At 36.5% G+C, this 23,683-nt stretch overlaps 1 protein-coding gene across 1 annotated transcript in view; it reads right to left on the bottom strand.

Annotated features, from left to right (window-relative positions):
• The window catches only part of LOC143258063 (uncharacterized), a 35,542-nt gene extending 12,064 nt beyond the window's left edge, over positions 1-23,478 (bottom strand). The window contains exons 1-4 of the mRNA XM_076517085.1: positions 23,228-23,478; positions 14,447-14,579; positions 7,210-7,301; positions 5,249-5,350 (exon numbers count right to left, since the gene is read on the bottom strand). Of these exons, the coding sequence (XP_076373200.1) occupies positions 5,249-5,350; positions 7,210-7,301; positions 14,447-14,540 (288 nt within the window). The 5' untranslated portion in view covers positions 14,541-14,579; positions 23,228-23,478. The remainder of the gene's footprint in view (positions 1-5,248; positions 5,351-7,209; positions 7,302-14,446; positions 14,580-23,227) is intronic.
• Positions 23,479-23,683: the final 205 nt, after the last annotated feature.

Below are 23,683 nucleotides of genomic sequence, written 5' to 3'. Positions count from 1 at the left end.
TTCACTGTTTCTTTATAAACACAAAGTTTCTAGACTCAGAAGTTCACTGTTTCCTTACAAACAGAAAGTGTCTAGACACAGAAGTTCACTGTTTATTTATAAACACAAAGTGTCTAGACACAGAAGTTCACTGTTTCCTTACAAACAGAAAGTGTCTAGACACAGAAGTTCACTGTTTCCTTACAAACAGAAAGTGTCTAGACACAGAAGTTCACTGTTTCCTTACAAACAGAAAGTGTCTAGACACAGAAGTTCACTGTTTCTTTATAAACACAAAGTGTCTAGACACAGAAGTTCACTGTTTCCTTACAAACAGAAAGTGTCTAGACACAGATGTTCACTGTTTCTTTATAAACACAAAGTGTCTAGACACAGAAGTTCACTGTTTCCTTACAAACAGAAAGTGTCTAGACACAGAAGTTCACTGTTTCCTTACAAACAGAAAGTGTCTAGACACAGATGTTCACTGTTTCTTTATAAACACAAAGTGTCTAGACTCAGAAGTTCACTGTTTCCTTACAAACAGAAAGTGTCTAGACACAGAAGTTCACTGTTTCCTTACAAACAGAAAGTGTCTAGACTCAGAAGTTCACTGTTTCTTTATAAACAAAAGTGTCTAGACTCAGAATGTGAAAGTCCATTTCTAATCCTTTTTGCATTCGGTGACACGGACTTACGACGTCAAACATAAAGTTGATCATGTTAGATATGTTCGAATGGAATCAAAGGTTTTAAAATAAAACTCTGCTAATGGTAATGGACATTCACTTCGAGTCTCTGAACATTCCGCTGATAATACGCAGGACAGAACGTATTTTTCTCTACTAAAGTAACGTTAAATGAAAGCATGTAGAACAAACCAGGGTCAGGCAACACTAAGTTTCACCATAGAGCCATACTCCAACGATACGTAGAACTATATAAAAACGACAGAACAAACCAGGGTCAGGCAACACTAAGTTTCACCATAGAGCCATACTCCAACGATACGTAGAACTATATAAAAACGACAGAACAAACCAGGGTCAGGCAACACTAAGTTTCACCATAGAGCCATACTCCAACGATACGTAGAACTATATAAAACGACAGAACAAACCAGGGTCAGGCAACACTAAGTTTCACCATAGAGCCATACTCCAACGATACGTAGAACTATATAAAAAACGAGAGAACAAACCAGGGTCAGGCAACACTAAGTTTCACCATAGAGCCATACTCCAACGATACGTAGAACTATATAAAAACGAGAGAACAAACCAGGGTCAGGCAACACTAAGTTTCACCATAGAGCCATACTCCAACGATACGTAGAACTATATAAAAACGACAGAACAAACCAGGGTCAGACAACACTAAGTTTCACCATAGAGCCATACTCCAACGATACCTAGAACTATATAAAAACGACAGAACAAACCAGGGTCAGGCAACACTAAGTTTCACCATAGAGCCATACTCCAACGATACGTAGAACTATATAAAAACGACAGAAAAAACCAGGGTCAGGCAACACTAAGTTTCACCATAGAGCCATACTCCAACGATACGTAGAACTATATAAAAACGACAGAACAAACCAGGGTCAGGCAACACTAAGATTCACCATAGAGCCATACTCCAACGATACGTAGAACTATATAAAACGACAGAACAAACCAGGGTCAGGCAACACTAAGTTTCACCATAGTGCCATACTCCAACGATACGTAGAACTATATAAAAACGACAGAACAAACCAGGGTCAGGCAACACTAAGTTTCACCATAGAGCCATACTCCAACGATACGTAGAACTATATAAAAACGACAGAACAAACCAGGGTCAGGCAACACTAAGTTTCACCATAGTGCCATACTCCAACGATACGTAGAACTATATAAAAACGACAGAACAAACCAGGGTCAGGCAACACTAAGTTTCACCATAGTGCCATACTCCAACGATACGTAGAACTATATAAAAACGACAGAACAAACCAGGGTCAGGCAACACTAAGTTTCACCATAGAGCCATACTCCAACGATACGTAGAACTATATAAAAACGACAGAACAAACCAGGATCAGGCAACACTAAGTTTCACCATAGTGCCATACTCCAACGATACGTAGAACTATATAAAAACGACAGAACAAACCAGGGTCAGGCAACACTAAGTTTCACCATAGTGCCATACTCCAACGATACGTAGAACTATATAAAAACGACAGAACAAACCAGGGTCAGGCAACACTAAGTTTCATCATAGAGCCATACTCCAACGATACGTAGAACTATATAAAAACGACAGAACAAACCAGGTCAGGCAACACTAAGTTTCACCATAGAGCCATACTCCAACGATACGTAGAACTATATAAAAACGACAGAAAAAACCAGGGTCAGGCAACACTAAGTTTCACCATAGTGCCATACTCCAACGATACGTAGAACTATATAAAAACAACAGAACAAACCAGGGTTAGGCAACACTAAGTTTCACCATAGAGCCATACTGCAACGATACGTAGAACTATATAAAAACGAGAGAACAAAGCAGGGTCAGGCAACACTAAGTTTCACCATAGAGCCATACTCCAACGATACGTAGAACTATATAAAAACGACAGAACAAACCAGGGTCAGGCAACACTAAGTTTCACCATAGTGCCATACTCCAACGATACGTAGAACTATATAAAAACGACAGAACAAACCAGGGTCAGGCAACACTAAGTTTCACCATAGAGCCATACTCCAACGATACGTAGAACTATATAAAAACGACAGAACAAACCAGGGTTAGGCAACACTAAGTTTCACCATAGAGCCACACTCCAACGATACGTAGAACTATATAAAACGACAGAACAAACCAGGTCAGGCAACACTTAAGTTTCACCATAGTGCCATACTCCAACGATACGTAGAACTATATAAAACGACAGAACAAACCAGGGTCAGGCAACACTAAGTTTCACCATAGAGCCATACTCCAACGATACGTAGAACTATATAAAACGACAGAACAAACCAGGTCAGGCAACACGAAGTTTCACCATAGAGCCATACTGCAACGATACGTAGAACTATATAAAAACGACAGAACAAACCAGGTCAGGCAACACTAAGTTTCACCATAGAGCCATACTCCAACGATACGTAGAACTATATAAAACCGACAGAACAAACCAGGTCAGGCAACACTAAGTTTCACCATAGAGCCATACTCCAACGATACGTAGAACTATATAAAACCGACAGAACAAACCAGGTCAGGCAACACTAAGTTTCACCATAGAGCCATACTCCAACGATACGTAGAACTATATAAAAACGACAGAACAAACCAGGTCAGGCAACACTAAGTTTCACCATAGAGCCATACTCCAACGATACGTAGAACTATATAAAAACGACAGAACAAACCAGGTCAGGCAACACTAAGTTTCACCATAGAGCCATACTCCAACGATACGTAGAACTATATAAAAACGACAGAACAAACCAGGATCAGGCAACACTAAGTTTCACCATAGTGCCATACTCCAACGATACGTAGAACTATATAAAAACGACAGAACAAACCAGGGTCAGGCAACACTAAGTTTCACCATAGTGCCATACTCCAACGATACGTAGAACTATATAAAAACGACAGAACAAACCAGGGTCAGGCAACACTAAGTTTCATCATAGAGCCATACTCCAACGATACGTAGAACTATATAAAAACGACAGAACAAACCAGGTCAGGCAACACTAAGTTTCACCATAGAGCCATACTCCAACGATACGTAGAACTATATAAAAACGACAGAAAAAACCAGGGTCAGGCAACACTAAGTTTCACCATAGTGCCATACTCCAACGATACGTAGAACTATATAAAAACGACAGAACAAAGCAGGGTTAGGCAACACTAAGTTTCACCATAGAGCCATACTGCAACGATACGTAGAACTATATAAAAACGAGAGAACAAAGCAGGGTCAGGCAACACTAAGTTTCACCATAGAGCCATACTCCAACGATACGTAGAACTATATAAAAACGACAGAACAAACCAGGGTCAGGCAACACTAAGTTTCACCATAGTGCCATACTCCAACGATACGTAGAACTATATAAAAACGACAGAACAAACCAGGGTCAGGCAACACTAAGTTTCACCATAGAGCCATACTCCAACGATACGTAGAACTATATAAAAACGACAGAACAAACCAGGGTTAGGCAACACTAAGTTTCACCATAGAGCCACACTCCAACGATACGTAGAACTATATAAAAACGACAGAACAAACCAGGTCAGGCAACACTTAAGTTTCACCATAGTGCCATACTCCAACGATACGTAGAACTATATAAAAACGACAGAACAAACCAGGGTCAGGCAACACTAAGTTTCACCATAGAGCCATACTCCAACGATACGTAGAACTATATAAAAACGACAGAACAAACCAGGTCAGGCAACACGAAGTTTCACCATAGAGCCATACTCCAACGATACGTAGAACTATATAAAAACGACAGAACAAACCAGGTCAGGCAACACTAAGTTTCACCATAGAGCCATACTCCAACGATACGTAGAACTATATAAAACCGACAGAACAAACCAGGTCAGGCAACACTAAGTTTCACCATAGAGCCATACTCCAACGATACGTAGAACTATATAAAAACGACAGAACAAACCAGGTCAGGCAACACTAAGTTTCACCATAGAGCCATACTCCAACGATACGTAGAACTATATAAAAACGACAGAACAAACCAGGGTCAGGCAACACTAAGTTTCACCATAGAGCCATACTCCAACGATACGTAGAACTATATAAAAACGACAGAACAAACCAGGTCAGGCAACACTAAGTTTCACCATAGAGCTATTCTCCACTTTTGAAAGTGGTGTTAAATGAGTGCTTTTTACGACCGTCATTTTGTTTCACGAAGTCTATTATCATCACAAGTGTAGCCTCAAGTCAGTTCATGTTTGGTATTATAACCTATCAGCACAAGTAGCCTTCAGTGAGTTCATGTTCAGTACTAAGAGTGGTGGTATTCCAGGATTAGAACACGTACCTACATAAGGTTTTTTCCCAATATAGGTGACTGTTGTTCTTCCCAGTCCAGCTACAACACACAGATATGTAACTGTTGTTCTTCCCAGTCCAGCTACAACACACAGATATGTAACTGTTGTTCTTCCCAGTCCAGCTACAACACACAGATATGTAGGTTATCTAACTTATCCTTACCTGTACTCTAGCTTCGGTAAGACTGATTTTCATGGCCAGCTCCTCTCGAACAAACACATCCGGGTAGTGTGTCCTAGTAAAGACCTTTTCCAGTTCTTCCAGCTGGTAGGAAGAATTCACTTGTTTGTGAATAAACAACGAGTTTAAAACATTACACTCTACAGTCATGAAAATGTTCTTTGTGAAACATAAAACTCGATTAACATTTTTAAACCTTTTGCATTTCATTTGGTTCCCTTTCTGAATTTGATATCGATTCTACCCCTCTAAAGATGATACCAATTCTACCCCCTAAAGATGATACCAATTCTACCCCTAAAGATGATATCAATTTGAACATCGAAAGGAAAACAGAAATCGATATTTAAGCAACGGCTTAAAGGTATATAAAGAAAAAGTAGTTGAAAACTTTCTATGTGATAATAAGTAATGTAATAAGTAAATTTATTATCATACCTGTTGAACTGAGAAGGTGGTTCTGTTTGGTTCAACAACATACCTGTTGAACTGAGAAGGTGGTTCTGTTTCGTTCAACAACATACCTGTTGAACTGAGAAGGTGGTTCTGTTTGGTACAACAACATACCTGTTGAACTGAGAAGGTGGTTCTGTTTCGTTCAACAACATACCTGTTGAACTGAGAAGGTGGTTCTGTTTCGTACAACAACATACCTGTTGAACTGAGAAGGTGGTTCTGTTTCGTACAACAACATACCTGTTGAACTGAGAAGGTGGTTCTGTTTCGTTCAACAACATACCTGTTGAACTGAGAAGGTGGTTCTGTTTCGTACAACAACATACCTGTTGAACTGAGAAGGTGGTTCTGTTTCGTACAACAACATAGCTGTTGAACTGAGAAGGTGGTTCTGTTTCGTTCAACAACATACCTGTTGAACTGAGAAGGTGGTTCTGTTTCGTTCAACAACATACATGTTGAACTGAGAAGGTGGTTCTGTTTCGTACAACAACATACCTGTTGAACTGAGAAGGTGGTTCTGTTTCGTTCAACAACATACCTGTTGAACTGAGAAGGTGGTTCTGTTTCGTTCAATTACATACTTGTTGAACTGATAAGGTGGTTCTGTTTCGTTCAACAACATACCTGTTGAACTGAGAAGATGGTTCTGTTTCGTACAACAACATACCTGTTGAACTGAGAAGGTGGTTCTGTTTCGTTCAACAACATACCTGTTGAACTGAGAAGGTGGTTCTGTTTCGTTCAATAACATACCTGTTGAACTGAGAAGGTGGTTCTATTTCGTACAACAACATACCTGTTGAACTGAGAAGGTGGTTCTGTTTCGTTCAACAACATACCTGTTGAACTGAGAAGGTGGTTCTGTTTCGTACAACAACATACCTGTTGAACTGAGAAGGTGGTTCTGTTTCGTTCAACAACATACCTGTTGAACTGAGAAGGTGGTTCTGTTTCGTACAATAACATACCTGTTGAACTGAGAAGGTGGTTCTGTTTGGTACAACAACATACCTATTGAACTGAGAAGGTGGTTCTGTTTCGTTCAATAACATACCTGTTGAACTGAGAAGGTGGTTCTGTTTCGTACAACAACATACCTGTTGAACTGAGAAGGTGGTTCTGTTTCGTTCACCAACATACCTGTTGAACTGAGAAGGTGGTTCTGTTTCGTACAACAACTTACCTGTTGAACTGAGAAGGTGGTTCTGTTTCGTTCAACAACATACCTGTTGAACTGAGAAGGTGGTTCTGTTTCGTACAACAACATACCTGTTGAACTGAGAAGGTGGTTCTGTTTCGTTCACCAACATACCTGTTGAACTGAGAAGGTGGTTCTGTTTCGTTCAATAACATACCTGTTGAACTGAGAAGGTGGTTCTGTTTCGTACAACAACATACCTGTTGAACTGAGAAGGTGGTTCTGTTTCGTTCACCAACATACCTGTTGAACTGAGAAGGTGGTTCTGTTTCGTTCATCAACATACCTGTTGAACTGAGAAGGTGGTTCTGTTTCGTCTCTGTTTTCTTCTCACGAGTGTATCATCGTGATAGTTTTCTTGACAACCAAACCCACCGTCTGTGAGAAACACATTTACTTATCGTAAATATTTCGATGTTTATAAACAGTGGAAGAATGATTGAGGTGTATTTACTGTAAACACAACAGTTGGAGTATGACTGAGGTGTATTTTCTGTAAACACAACAGTTGGAGTATGACTGAGGTGTATTTACTGTAAACACAACAGTTGGAGTATGACTGAGGTGTATTTACTGTAAACACAACAGTTGGAGTATGACTGAGGTGTATTTATTATAAACACAACTGTTAAAGTATGGCTGAGGTGTATTTATTATAAACAGAACTATTGAAGTATGGCTGGGGTGTATTTACCAGTTTACTATAAATCCATACACTCTCATAAAACAGTTAGTGTAGGCATTATAATATTTTAATAGCGAGACGATTTCATATATATATATATATAAACGTAAACTGAGACAAATTTATTATAACCTTGACCACATTTTGATGTGGTGATCTATGAATTTAATAAACACTCGTCCGTCGGTGGGACAGCGATGTGTCTGTGGAATTACAACGATAAAAACCGGATTTCGATACCAGTGGTTGATATAGCCCATTGTGTAGCTTTGCGCTTGAAAGAAAAATAATAAAAATTGAGCTTAGGTAACTTCTGGCTTAAAAATGCACGCTTTATCTGTTAGAATGTTTCTCTCTGAAAAACTTTTTAAAGTAAACAAACAAGGTGAACTTACAGAAATGTGAACTTCGTTTTGAAAAGCCGTAAAATCTATTAATTAAGCAGTTTTGCTTATGTATAACAAACAATGCTAAGGTGGTTGAAAACTTATATTTCAAAATAAAAACGGTCCGGCGTGACCAAGCTTGTTAAAGCGTGCGACTCGTAATCTGAGGGTCACGGGTTCGCATCCCAGTCGCGCCAAACTTGCTCGCCCTTTCAGCCGTGGGGGCGTTATAATGTTACGGCCAATCCCACTATTCGTTGGTAAAAGAGTAGCCCAAGAGTTGGCGGTGGGTGGTGATGACTAGCTGCCTTCCCTCTAGTCTTACACTGCTAAATTAGGGACGGCTAGCGCAGATAGCCCTTGAGTAGCTTTGCGTGAAATTCAAAAATACAAACAAACAATCAAAGTAAAAACACGGGTAACGAAATTTAAAAAAAAAACACAACAAAATAAGCCATAGCAAATGTAACTCGAATCGATATCTGATTAAATGGATTATCTTACTTTTGAGATTAACTGTAGAGAAATGATATTGTCATAGAAACATATTATAAACTAGTTGGACGGGTAAGTTCATGATTAATGAAAGGTTATCTCAGACATGAAAACTTACTTCTCAAATATGTAATTATAAAAAAAATGCCCAAAAGCACTGCAAAACACAAAATTTAAAATTTGCACATGGACCAAACAAACCTTTATGGCAAATTCGGTGAAGACCCGGGGGCGAAGTAATGATAAAAAATCGTCCATGAAAACTGAAAATTCTCGTATGGACCTAATTAACCTTCATACTAATTTTAGTGAAGATTCATTCACACCCTGCGAAGTAGTAACGTGGACATACAACAGACAGTACAATTATATTTATATAGATAGCTCGTCACGTTGAACATACAGTACTATTTATATAGTTCGCAAGAGAGTTATTTTGAATTTCGCGCAAAGTTACATGAGAGCTATCTGTGCTAGCCGTTCCTAATTTAGCAGTGTGAGACTAGAGGGAAGGCAGCTAGTCATCACCACCCACTGCCAACCCTTTGGCGACTCTTTTACCAACGAATAGTGGGATTGACCGTAACGTTATAACGCCCCCACGGCTGATAGGGTGAGCATGTTTGGTGCAACCGGGATTCGAACCCGCGACCCTCAGATTGCCAGTCAGATGCCTTAACACACTAGGCCATGTCGGGCCCACTATTTATATAGATAAGTAGTTACATGAACATACAACAGACAGTATTATTATATTTTTACAGATCACTAGTTACACAGACATACAACAGGCAATACTATTATATTTATATAGAACAGTAGTTACACAGACACACAACATACCGTACTATTTATAAAGATAAGTAGTTACATGTACATACAACAAACAGTACTATTATATTTATATAGAATATATTACATTTCTATGTATAAAATAATACAATTTACTATTTAATTAAAGAACTTTAACTTATTATTTGTTATACGGTTTTTATTATATTTAGCAAGGTTCTGTGTTATCATAACTGAAAACAATAACTTATTATTTGTTCTATAGTTTTTATTATATTTAACAAGGTTCTGTATTATCATAACTAAAAACAATAACTTATTATTTGTTCTATAGTTTTTATTATATTTAACAAGGTTCTGTATTATCATAACTAAAAACAATAACTTATTATTCGTTCTATAGTTTTTATTATATTTAACAAGGTTCTGTATTATCATAACTAAAAACAATAACTTATTATTTGTTCTATAGTTTTTATTATATTTAACAAGGTTCTGTATTATCATAACTAAAAACAATAACTTATTATTTGTTTTATGGTTTTATATCAGATCATCCCATAAGTAATGTCCGAAAATTTAATTCACAAAGTACGTCATCATTTCTGTCTTTGTAGAAGGTTTTAATGACTAAAATATGTAGTAGGACGTGTATAAAAATGTTCAGACAAATAAAAGAAACTAACCCAACTCAACTTTTTCAGATCATTAATCAAATAAACCCTTATGAAGATGGATGTGTTTGAGGAACACATTAGGCATATAATGCTTTACGAATTTAAAGTAAGACAATAGTGCAGCAGAAACTACAAGAAACATTCAAGATGTTTTTGTACAGAAGTTCAAATCAGGTGACTACAACTTAGATGATGCACCACGTTCAGGTCGTCTTGTTTAATTGTGACTTGCTGCTGGCTGCACTTGATGAAAATTGTGCTGTAACAGTTGAAGAACAAGAACAAAAGCTTAATTCAACCCATTCAACAGTTCATCGTCATCTGCAATAGCTTGTAAAGGTGTAAAAACGTGGAAAATGTGTCTCCCGTGATTTTACAGAAGCTAACCTTAGAGCAAGAGTGGACATTTGCACTTCTGTGCACTCTCGTGAATGTCACTCACCTTTTTTGGACAGGTTAGTGACTGGAGATGAAAAATGGATATATTATAAAAATATTAAGCGCCGCAGACAATGGCTCATTGCAGTTAAACTGGCTAAAGCCCAGCCTAAAATGGCTCTCCACCCTGAAAAAGTCTTGTTAAGCGTTTGGTGAGATATTGTTGGTGTGATCCACTTTGAGTTGCTGCCACTCAGTGTAAAGATACATCAGACTTCTATTGTCAACAGTTAGAGCGTTTGAATGTTGCAGTGAAAGAAAAGAGGCCTACTTTAATCAGTCATAAAGGTGTTGTGTTACACCAGGATAAAGTATACAGCAAGGATCACATCTGTAAAGACTGAAGAGCTAGACTGGTAAAAACTTCCACATCTTCCTTATTCTCCAGACCTTGTCCCATCTGGTTATCATCTATTCCAAAGTTTGCAGAACTATCTTGATGGGAAAGAGCTTGTAACACATGAAGATGTCAAAACTGCCCTCTCTACATTATTTTTCTCCAAACCCCAAGAATTTTATAGAAGTGGCTTCAGAAGCATGTGAGTCGTTGACAGAAAGTAATTAATAATAATGGAACATACATTATTGATCAAATAACATTAAAAGCCAGTGATGTCGAGAAAACCCACTTGTAGAGAAATATATATGTAAAAACGGCTTGTTTGGGTTGAGAAATGTTTTACGTAGAGAAGTGAACAACGTTTCGACCTTCTTCGGTCATCGATGACTTAACTTTCGAAGTCAGGTTTGTTACGACCTACATAATAATATAGTCCGAAAACATTAGCGGACATTTCTTGAAAACAAAGTTCCAACTAATAAGTGCACCGTAAGGGAAAACAAGAGTGAGGTTAGGATCCCTTATTTTGTATTCTAAAAGAAAGAAACCCTTAGTATGACGTGTTTGTGTGTTTTGTTTGAATTTTGCACAAAGCTATTCGAGGGCTATCTGTGCTAGCCGTCTCTAATTTAGCGTATAAGACTAGAGGGAAGGCAACTAGTCATCACCACCCACCGCCAACTCTTGGACTACTCTTTTACCAAAGAATTGTGGGATTGACTGTCACATTATAACGCCCCCACGGCTGAAAGGGCGAGCATGTTTGGCGCGACGGGGATGCGAACCCGCGACCCTCAGATTACGAGTCGCACGCCTTAACACGTTTGGCCATGCTGGGCCAGTATGAAGTGAAACCCCAATCTAAATGAGACTTAAAGTGTGCTAGCAACAATACCTAAAATTTATAGCCCATACAACCCACAGGAAACAGCTGAGATTACTGAGATCCATGAACAAACAGTCTACTTTGGAATGCAATTTATAACGTAAACCAGCTTCTACCTGAGTGGAATAGTTGATTCTTTATATTCTAAAATATGTAGAATGCGACGCACGGAATTTTCGTTCAGTTGGTGGATCGTTGTAAGTGGAAAAGCTCGTTAGATAAGATGTTGAATCTTATAAATAATTTTGAAACTGAATCTTTTCACGATCGGCAAAGACACGGGACAGAAACACTTTACTATTTATTACACAGAATATTTAAGTTAAAGAAGGGACAGAACCAGTATAACTATTTATTACACAGAATATTTAAGCTAAAGAAGGGACAGAACCAGTTTAACTATTTATTACAGAGACTATTTAAGTTAGAGAATGGACAGAACCAGTTTAACTATTTATTACAGAGACTATTTAAGTTAGAGAATGGACAGAACCAGTATAACTATTTATTACAGAGACTATTTAAGTTAGAGAATGGACAGAACCAGTATAACTATTTATTACAGAGACTATTTAAGTTAGAGAATGGACAGAACCAGTTTAACTATTTACACAAACTATTTAAGTTAGAGAATGGACAGAACCAGTTTAACTATTTACTACACAGAATATTTAGATTAAAGAAGAGATAGAACCAGTTTAACTATTTACTACACAAAATGTTTGAACTAGTAAACGTACAAAAGTAAATGTAACCAAAGAATGAATGAAAGGAGCTATTATAATGATACTCAGTTTTTATTTGTCTTGAAATGAGCGTGCACTTTATTTCAACTGATATAAATATACTTAGAAGGCATTTTGTACGACAACATATCAAAAGTTGTTAAAACGTTCTTATGTTACGTCGTTCAATACCATTATAAGTTGATAGTATTAAGAACGGTAAAGATTAACCCTAACTGAATTAAAGCAAAACATGTACAAAAGTTACGGTGTTAAGTTTATATCTTTATCGTATATAGGCCGTACTTAATAAAGGTTTAATTAAAGTTAAGGTTAAGATAAATGGAACTCGGAGATTTCTGTGTCTACGATTAGAATTATTTCCTATTGTTCTAGAAATCCTGTATTTAATGAAGTACTGTTACAATAAAGATACTGATTTGATCACAAATGTTTTGATAATAAAATACACTATGTAACACAAATTTTGTTCCTGGATAGTATGTGTTATTTCTTAATTGCTTAAGATGTAAACGTACAGAAAATGGCCATTATTCCATTCAAACTTTCCTTTTGTGACCTGGATAATGAAATTTAGAAATTAACCTATTTTATATGTAAAAACAGGCAAATTTGCACATTTTCATTTACATAAGGTCTGAATAAAACAACATATGAATCAAGATCAAAACTAAAGTTATAGAAAAATGAACAAAAATGTTTAGAAGTGAGTAATTTTTCGAGATTTGCGACTTTAATGTAAATCACCTTCACCCAAATATAGTCTCCAATCATGTTTTTGTTATACGCTCCTTGGTAGCAACGTTCAAAGTCCAGTATATCTTGGTGGAAACGCTCGCCTTGCTCCTCTAAGTATGATTCCATGTTCTCCTTGAACTTATCAAGATGAGCATCAAGGATATGGACTTTCAGGGACATACTTCAGTCATTTTGCCGTAGTTCACCAGAGCCTCAATCAGTTTCACATAATTTTAGACCTTGTGATTGCCCAAGAAGCCCCAAACCACTGTAACAAAGCTGCCCCAAGCTTTTTTTTCTTCCTACTGAGCTTCTTGGAGAATTCTGTGCACTTCTGGATCTTCTTTATTTGTGGTCCTACGAAGACACCAGCTTTGACCTTTGCCTCAGACAGCTTAGGGAAGAAGTCTTGAAGGTTGCAGACTCCTTATCAAGAGCTGTGACAAATTGTTTCATAAGACCCAGTTTTATGTGCAATGGTGGGTACAACACCTACTGGAGGTCCACTACTGTCTCACACTTGATACTGTGCCTCCCCACAGAGAATTCGGTCCGTTAGGGCCAGTGTTTCCTATTGTAGTGCTCTACGGTGTCTCTGCTGTCTCTAAGACAAAGATAACAGGGAACCTTGGTAAAACCTCCTTGAAGACTCATCAGGAATGCCACCATTTTGAAGTCTTTGATAACCTCCCAGCCATACTCATCATACTTCAAGGCTTCTAACAAGGTCTTAACGCTGTTGTATTCCTCTTTGAGGTGCACCGAATGAGCCAGAAGAAGAAACGGATACTTATTCCCGTTATGGAGCAGCACAGCTTTGAGGCTTCTACAACATTCTAGAAAGTTCTTGAAAATTCTTGTAAGTTCGAGAAAATTCTCTATCAGCTACTCAGCACTGAATCTACCTGGAATGTTCTGGAAAATGGGTAAATTTGAAAATTTCATTACCCAGATCACAAAGCAAAGTTTGAAAAAAAAAAAAAGGTCTTTTCCATTCACTTTAGGCATAAGCAATTGGGAAATAACACTTTCTGCCCAGGAACAAGAAAAAGTAAAAAGTTTGTTACACAGTGTTATATTCATGTAAACAATAGAGTATAATCAATTTCATCCAGGATTGACACGTGTACTTACAAGAAGAGTTTTTAATTAATACCGTAAGAGTAAAAAACCAGTTTTATTTGTACATGTTTCTCATCACTAATTGTATGTTTATAATGACCTTCTTGTTTTCAGACTGTTGGTATCTCAACGTAAGTTCTTATTTATTTTGTATGATGAGACACCAATAGATGAAACGATATAAAAGAGGAATAAAAATGAGTCGAATGAATACTTACAGGTTCCCATGGGAGAATACAAGGAGACTGGGGGTAGTCGTAACGGACCCACAGCACTACCGGATATAGATAACGGATAATGGTAGCAGAACATGCTCGAAACAAGAGATACCTCGATCGCTTCTGTCAAACCCTGTAAAACAATTATGTGTGTACATATTAACGAACGGTTCAAAGGTTTTGACAAGTACAGTCAACAATTTCTCAACCAGAAACGATTCGAAAATTAAAAGTTTACTTGAAACCTTAAGGATCTATGAAAACGTTTTATTTCATATTCTACTTTTGGAACCACATACTAGGGTACTTTTTGTCTCGACTGAAGGGCTTTGAATACGAAGGTTCTTAGTTCGTGTCTTTTTGCCACAAAAACACACCCTGTACTTTAATATAGGAGTGCGTTGTGGAAGTGACAAGCAAGTGTCGCTATTCATTGAGACTACACCAGCCCAAGTGTGGGTGGTGTTGATTATTAGCTTTCCCTCTAGCCCATCATTTCTAAAAACGAACAATTTATAAACAAGAATAACAATCTATTAAATGAAACCTGTCTTGTGTTAGGTAGATTTTAAATTATACACACTGTGTTCGTGTTCTCAGTAAAGTTTCAAATGCAAACGATTCGCTGATTTTCTGGATTTCATTTTTACAGGGTTTTCAGCAAAAGACGCACGTTTTAATTGCATTTATCCACTGAAATATTTACAATATGTGAGCCAACGACATCCACAAATATTTGTAGACGTCTAGCAAACATTTTCAGAACTCCAGTAAGAGTTTCTCGAATGATGTTTGTCAAAGCAACTGTAACTTTTTTTAGAGGGCAGCACAATACAGTCAAATTGTTTGTTTGTTTGTTTTGAATTTCGCACAAAGCTACTCGAGGGCTATCTGTGCTAGCCGTCCCTAATTTAGCAGTGTAAGACTAGAGGGAAGGCAATTAGTCATCACCACCCACCGCCAACTCTTGGGCTACTCTTTTACCAACGAATAGTGGGATTGACCGTCACATTATAATGCCCCCACGGCTGAAAGGGCGAGCATGTTTGGCGCAACGGGGATGCGAACCCGCGACCCTCAGATTACGAGTCGCATGCCTTAACACGCTTGGCCATGCCGGGTCATACAGTCAAAACCTCGCAAGGCTAATCTTTACTTTCATTATACAAATATGGTTATTACTAGAAGACCCCTAGTTTATCCAATTAAAAATTACATATTGTATTTATAGGTTGACCTCGGCCTTACTGCGAGGCTTATATTCCTATAATTATTAATAATCTAAAGCAGTAGTTCCAAGGTATTAAAATGTCTACACCCCTATGGTTTAATACAATTATTTAAAACATTTTTATGAATAATCTAGGCAAAGTATTTGGGATGAACAAACAAATATGGAAATGTCCAGCAACTGGTCAGTACATTGTGACCCTTGCGAAGGAAGCCTTGAAGAACTGATGAACAAAAGATGTAAAGAACGACATTTTAAGACCTCTGTCTTTCATTTTCTTGAAGACGAAAGTTTTTCGTTCTATCTATGGTGCCAATTTCAACTTTGAACGGCTATTTTTTATGTTCATTACAATTATCCAGGGTATACCATACAATCCTGTGTTCTTAATACGATCCATGGTATTTGGTACTCCAAGTCAACAAAAATTTGGTATCTCAGGTTTTCCATAGATTCGACTTTTCAATATACTCCTCTACTTAAGGTTCCCCATAACCTCGACTCTTCAATATATCCTTCTACCTCAAGTTCCCCATAACCTCAACTCTTCAATATACCCTTCTATCTCAGGTTTCCCATAACCTCGACTCTTCAATATACCCTTCTACCTCATGTTTTCCATAACCTCGACTCTTCAATATATACTTCCATCTCAGGTTTCCCATAACCTCGACTCTTCGATATATCCTTCTGTTCCAGGTTTCCCATGACCTCAACTCTTCAATATACCCTTCTGCTTCAGTTTTCCCACAGCCGACAGTTTTTGAGATTCATTTTATTTCATTATAAACTGTTCTTAAAGATTATTAATTCAGTATAAAACATATTTATTAGGCTGTGATCTATGAGCACCTACTACAAAATGTAACTGATCAGACGGGAATCCAATTGTTAAGGGCTAACTTTGAAAGCAGTAAGAAAGCATTGTGTAATCGATTATCTATGTCTCAATCGTTAGTTTAAAAGATTCACTAATTAATTCTGTATAAGATACACTACCGTTTATATCAAACAATAATAGTAAATAGTGTATTCTTTTTAATGGGATCCGCATTAAATCGCTCTGTCGTCAGGCAGCTATCGATTAAAAAGTTACTAAAATATTTGACAAGTAAGAAAATACATGATTTGACCAGTAAACTGTCTGTTGTGAGTATAAAGTACATATGTTTAAAGAACAAAACTTTATAATCGTGGAAATACAGTTTTTATCATCAACTGATCGATAAAATTTAGGGTTTATTATCCACTGATTAATGATTATTGGAAACTTACTACTTATTGTCAAATTAGCGGCCACCATTTGAAGCTTAAATGTAAAAATATTAATAACTCCCATCGTACTTTTATACTGTAAATTAATTAGCTTTAAGCTTTCCTGATTTTTACAAACCAGATTCAACAACTACTTCACAAAATAAACCATAATCAGTGGCATAAATCACTGTTAAATATCACGATAGTTGTTCTTCTGTTCAAAATAACCAACCTTGGTTATTATCAGTACCTTAGTAATGACAGTAAAGCGTGTTTATATTCTGAATGGTCGGTTCTTTGGACAGAAGCGCAAAGCTACACAATGGGATATCTGTGCTATACCCACCACGGGTATCGAAACCCCGTTGTTAGTGTTGTACGTCCTCTAGAGGGCATACATTTAGATCGTAACGGTAATGACCAAAACAACAAAAGAAATATTGTAAATCTTAAGTGACATTACATGATACATTACATGTATCGTAAGAATCACCAACGACACACACAACTGATACTGATGTTGTTAGTTCAGTGGAACTTTGAACAAAGATGGTCTGATTACATTTTACAACAAAGTTTTTGTTTTTTGAACACTGTTGGGTGTTCCTAATAGATTTTAGACTGCTGATCATGAAAATCACATCCAAATTTGCCCATCACGTACCGTTTCATCGAAATCTACAGTTTCACCAGAACATTGCTACAATGGAAAAACGATATCAGGGCAACTGGAATCCGTCAATGCTTGATGACTACTGTTGGACACTGCAACATGATGCACCGGACATTGAATACAAACGAAAATCAGGAGCAAAACACTTTTAATTATGTTGAACTTAATAGCGTATTAGAAACATAAGCGCAATTAAATACGTTATTGCCGGTAAACAGTTAACTGTCTATTTTTCAGAGTTCCTACGTGATGAAGCAAAACCAAAACTATATTTGTGCATACCCACCAGGTACCTGTCACAATCAGCAAAAACTTTTCAGGAAGCAAAACTTTTCAAAACGTTGTGCAGTGTTATTTTAACGGTCTGTTGAATGAAGGATGGAGGGCGTTTCGTATCTATACTGAGAAAGTGTTATTGCACAAAGACTGAAGCCCTAGAACAATATTTACAAATAAAGAATGATCGACGACAACCAAAACCGTGTTGAGCTAACTGCATTAACCGTCAGTGAACATTGTGTAACCAGACGAAAATACAACAACGTGTTGCCGGGAAAGCAGTTACGCAGGCGTTGGGCAACTTTCGCGTCGCCTCCAGAAACATTACTTTATATTAAAGTTTCTTGTGTTATTGTGAAACTGTTCACGGGATGATGGACCTAAATCAGTAACATTTTTCAAAATGTGGAGTTTGTGAATTCTTTACGTGATCGTACTGGATCAACATCTTACAGGTAATAAGTACCAGTAATTACACAAAACCAAGTTATGAGAAGAACGAAACTTGGGACAAAAATTAGAACCAATCGTAACATAAGCATTCTATTACCTATTTTTAACACTTAAATAAGAATGTTACTGCCTAAAGATTAAAGAATACATTAACATCTGAAATGTGCATTACTGATAAACAATAAACTTGAGGACGTTATCAATATACAATATACTTCAAAGTGTTACTGATACACAGTACACTATTACAGTATTGGCAAAACACGTAAATATTTATCTGTTTTCATAATATACATCAAATATCAAATTTATAAAACTCAAATATTACTTGTAGCATTGGAACAATTCTAGCATTGTAACTGGCATAAATGTAATTTTAATCCCAGGAATTTCAACGATCCTTGCTTGCTATGTCCATATTAACAGGTAAAAATAATAATATTAATAACATGGCATAACGTTTTGGGGCAAAAGGGACCTATTAGTCCGTCTTGGCTGAACCATCTTCTGAAATACACTGAACCTATTAAATAACCAAACTTTAAAAATCTTAAAGCCAGCCATTCTCATTCATGTAGTTACAAACTTTCTCTTGAACTCAATTAAATTTTCTGCCTTTACAACATCTAAAGGAAATCTTTCCAAAAACCAAGTACTCTGTCAGAAAACTTTCCTAGCTGAAGATGACTCCTACTTTGCCAACATGTTTACTCGTGTTCTCTAGTCCTAACTTTTTCACTGTTAAATATGAAAAATGTTGAAGCAACACTGTCAATTCCCTTTAAAATAAGACCCTCCAAGTTCCCATTCTCTTCTTTCACGGCAAGCCCTCCATCCCAGGCAACGTTCTAGTAACCCTTCTTTGAACCCTTTCCAACAATTCGATGTTTTTCCTAAGGTACGAAGCCCAAGAGGAAACAAAATATTTGAAACAGTGACCTGTGCGTTGAAGTTATAACCTCTTTAGATTTGTATTCAATATTCTTGTAGGTATAACCTAAAATCCTATTTGTCCTACCACTAGCAACAGCACATTGCTTGGATGACTTTAGAGACTGATCAACTAATACACCAAGATCCTTTTCTTTCATGATACTATTGAGGTTTTACCATCCAAATTATACTTATAATCCCAATTATGATAACCCACATGCATTATCTTACATTTTTATAATACACACATATCTATCATTCATCTGTCTAACTCACTAACTGATCTAAATCATTTTGTAAATCAGCACCATCCTCTTCATGGCCATCAACACCCAAGACCTTGATATCATCTGAGTATGTAAGTAATGTATTGAATATTCCTTCATCTATGTCATTAATACAAATAAAAAAGAGCAAAGATCCTAAGACTTGGCCCTGAGGTACCCTGTATGTAATATTAATCCAGTTTGACTGAGCTCATTTTGTAAGAATTCTACGCTTTCTTCCATCCAACCACTCTTCTATCCAATCGGTTAACTTAGCCTCACATCAATACAGATAATTATTTTTACACACCTTTTATGTGGCGCTTTTTAAGAATCCTGAAACACCAAATCTACATGTTTACTCTCATCTACATAAACAGTAACTTTTTTCAAAAATGTCAAAACATTTTTAAAACAGGATTTTTCCTTAGTAAAACCATGTTGACTATTCAATAAAATTCTAAACGTCGTTAAATGGCTTTTCAAAGCATCTTTTATCATACTTTCCAAAGCTTTTCCCACAACTGATGAGAGACTAATAGGTCTATAATTAGTAGAACAATTTCTAATCACCTCCCTTTGAAAAGAGGAGTTACATTAGTTAACTTCTAATCCTCTGGTACCTGCCCACAGTTCAAGGACTAACAAAAAAAATATAGTAAGTGACTCACATATCCATGATGAAAACCATGACGAAATACTAACTCACCCAAGAGCCTTATCGTAGTTATTTAAATTTCTCAATTTTTTCTTTAAGTAATGCAATTATATGTTTTGATCTTGTTTCTATCTAGCAATTGATAAAGATGTGGAATACTGCTTAAATTTTCATTAGTAAAAAGTGAAGAAAAAGAAGAATTTAATAACCTAACCATCTCATAATCATCAGATGCCAGTCTTCTTTTATGATCCCTCAAGGATTTTACCGCCATTATGACATTTTGCTTACCCTTAACGTATTTTTTAAAAAATCCTTGGTGTTAATTTTTACATTTCTAACCAACCTTTTCTCATACATCCTTTCTAATTTCCTACTTCACCCACTTTCTCCATATTCTATAATCTTCCATGTCTGCTGTTATATCAGTCAGTTTATATTCACGATGTTTTTCTTTACTTTTACACTCTTTATGAACCAATATGTTTTTTCTGTTGCACTCACCCTTCCATTTCTGTAAGGAATATCTTTACATTGAATACTTAATAAATTTTTACCAGTGCACTAAAGTCGGCACGGCATGCCCAGGTGGTTAAGACACTCGACTTGTAATCCTACGGGCGCGGGTTCGAATCCCCGTCACATCAAAATGCTTTCCCTTTCAGCTGTTGGAACGTTAAAATGTGACGCTCAATCCCACTATTCGTTGGTAAAAGAGTAACCCTAGAGTTGGCGGTGGGTGGTGATGACTAGCTGCCTTCCACCTAGTCTTACACTGCTAAATTAGGGACGACTAGCGCAGATAGCCCTCGTCAAACAAATAAAATAGCAATGTTATACCGCTTCTAAAACAGTAAAAACTAACATTAGTAAACTGTGGCAGTTCTCTTAGATGTCTCAGTGTTTTACATTCACCTTTCATCTTCTGATACCTACATGTGGAACACGTACACCAGATTCACCATTTCAATACGTAGTTGAGCAAACTCACGCTCCACTGACAGTCGATTTTGGGTAACCAGTTATTGAAATAACTGTAAATCGAGTACCAACCAAACAAGATTTTATCCTTGTACTTATTAATTAGCTCTTCTGACTTACTCTTCTAAACCTACATCTCTGCTAGCTCCCTTTATTATTTCTCATGCTTTGTTAGTTATATCGACCACCTGTGGCCCTGGGTAACGTAATCAGTTTTCTTTCCTCCCTATTTACCCCACAGACTATATTGCCCACACGTCTTGTCAAGGAATCACCGACAACTATAACCTCTTTATCATTCATCTACTTCGGTGACTCTTTTGTTTTCCTTCCCTCCAATAGTTAAAGGTCTACAGAAACTAAAGGCTAAACTTCGTTGCTCAGTATAATAGGTTCGTTATAACTACATTCACTACTTTTCACTCTAATACTATTCTTTCTAACTTCCTTAAAGTCACTGTTGACTAATCTACACCTTTCATGTAATAGTTTAATCTTGCATTGAAATCCTGTACCATTTCTCACAGTCTACATTTCTCTTATCTATCGCATCTGTTTCAGTTTTATTAGGATAACCTCCAACCTATGAACTCTTCATAAAATTGTACATCTCTGTTGTTAGATTCCTTATAATATTGTAAGTTACGTAACAAAGACATGAAGAATTATTAACCATTTTCTATAAGCTGTTACGTCAATCTAAAGTATCGTGTAACAAAAATATGGTTATGGTATTGTTAAATATATTATTGGTAAGAATTTAGTGATTGACAAATTACTAAAACTTTAACAGCGCTTAACAGGGTAGATGGGAGAACTTTAACACTTTGTTTTAATTAAACTCTAAATAAATCATTTTATAATAAAACTACAGCAAAACGTTTGCAAAAAAACAAACTATAAATAGACAAAGCTAATTAATCATCTGTGTGTAACTGTAAAACTTACAAAACGTTTAATTTTTGAAAACATTCACTACCATCCAGATAATGTTATGACTTTAGAATTATTTGAGTAAAATTATAATTGTGTTACGGAGTTGAAGACATATTTTAAAATATCGCGGTTTACATAGCCCGAATTAACACCCTAACAATACAATAAACATACTGGACCTAGCGGGAGATTAGCGACGAGGCTTAGCTTTCCCTATTATCACACTTCCAACTCGGAAGTTAATGCAGACGATATATTGAAGTTTCTATTCTTAAACACTACTTGAAAATGCCTTGTGTATGGCGAAAACCAACTACCACCCTCTCTTCCATTTTTATTTCCTCTTCCTTAGTACAATGCAAGCATATTACCTATGTGTTCTTGCTGCAGACACAACTCCCGCTGAAAGGGTACATTTCCCGCACAAAATCACTCATGAAAACATTGGGAAAACTAGCCCTTCAGAAAGTTACCAAAAGCTTTACGTAGTGTGCCCAATAAGGCTTACAAACGACAGAAACTTTTGTGTATATCTTTACTAATTTTTAATTGCCTCCTCCTGTGGATGAAGGGTGGCACTACTCAGGTACCTAATTGTATCTTTTTACACTTAATTACAAAGGATAACAAAATTACATCTGATATTGTAAAAATCGAAACAAGTTAGATGATTCAATTCCAGCAGAGTTCGTTAAGCCAACTTTCTCTCTGCTGGACAGACACTTTATCTGTTAAGCTATCGCATGTAAAATAAAAAATAAAGAAATAAATTATAACAATTAAATCAGCAAAGTATTGTAAAAGTTTAAACACCTTGCTACACCCGAAGGTCTTCTAAAGAAACAAGCTATTTGTATATAAGGATGGAATATATCGGTCAATACAACAATGTTCTCAGAAGGAACTAAAATATTTATAGAACCAAACAATAATAACTTTTAATTTATTCTACTTTACGAGATGAACAAAGATCGTTAGTAACGGATACATATTGTTAATATGGACTTTTTAAAGTTTGGACTTTACATAATACTTTACGTCAAATCCTCTCTGTAATTTCGTGATGGTTTTCCTAGAGTGAAAACAGTTGAAATACTATTATATGTAAACTTACCTTAAAGATGATAACGCCAATCAAATTCAGTTTTCTAGGTGTTTCCTGCAAGCGACGCTAGGTAACGTCAATATTCTCCAAATGCACTCAGCTGTGTGATTTTGTCTCTTTGGCAATGATGACGTAACTCAGAGGTGGACAGCCCAAACAGTGACGTCATTAAGCATTCAGCGTGATTGGCTAACCAATCAAGTCTTTGATCTGCAACGTTTTAATCAAGCTCTTAGGTACAAATATCGTTTGACACCGACTGTCTGTCGACCCCGGAAATTAATTTTGAGATCTGAAAGATTTTTAAAACTAAATACCTACCATTAATTTTTATTTGATTTGGCATCGATTCATAAAAAACAACACACAATTAACAAAAATAAACCATAGTTTGTAGTTTTTACACTAAAGCTACAAAATGGGAAAAATTGCAACACAATAATGTTTAGATTTTTTCTTCCTGTT

This window comes from Tachypleus tridentatus, chromosome 7 (assembly GCF_004210375.1).
Source record: "Tachypleus tridentatus isolate NWPU-2018 chromosome 7, ASM421037v1, whole genome shotgun sequence".
NCBI lineage: Eukaryota > Metazoa > Arthropoda > Merostomata > Xiphosura > Limulidae > Tachypleus > Tachypleus tridentatus.
Note: the sequence above shows the minus strand (reverse complement) of the source record. Positions and strands in the feature narration are given on the sequence as shown.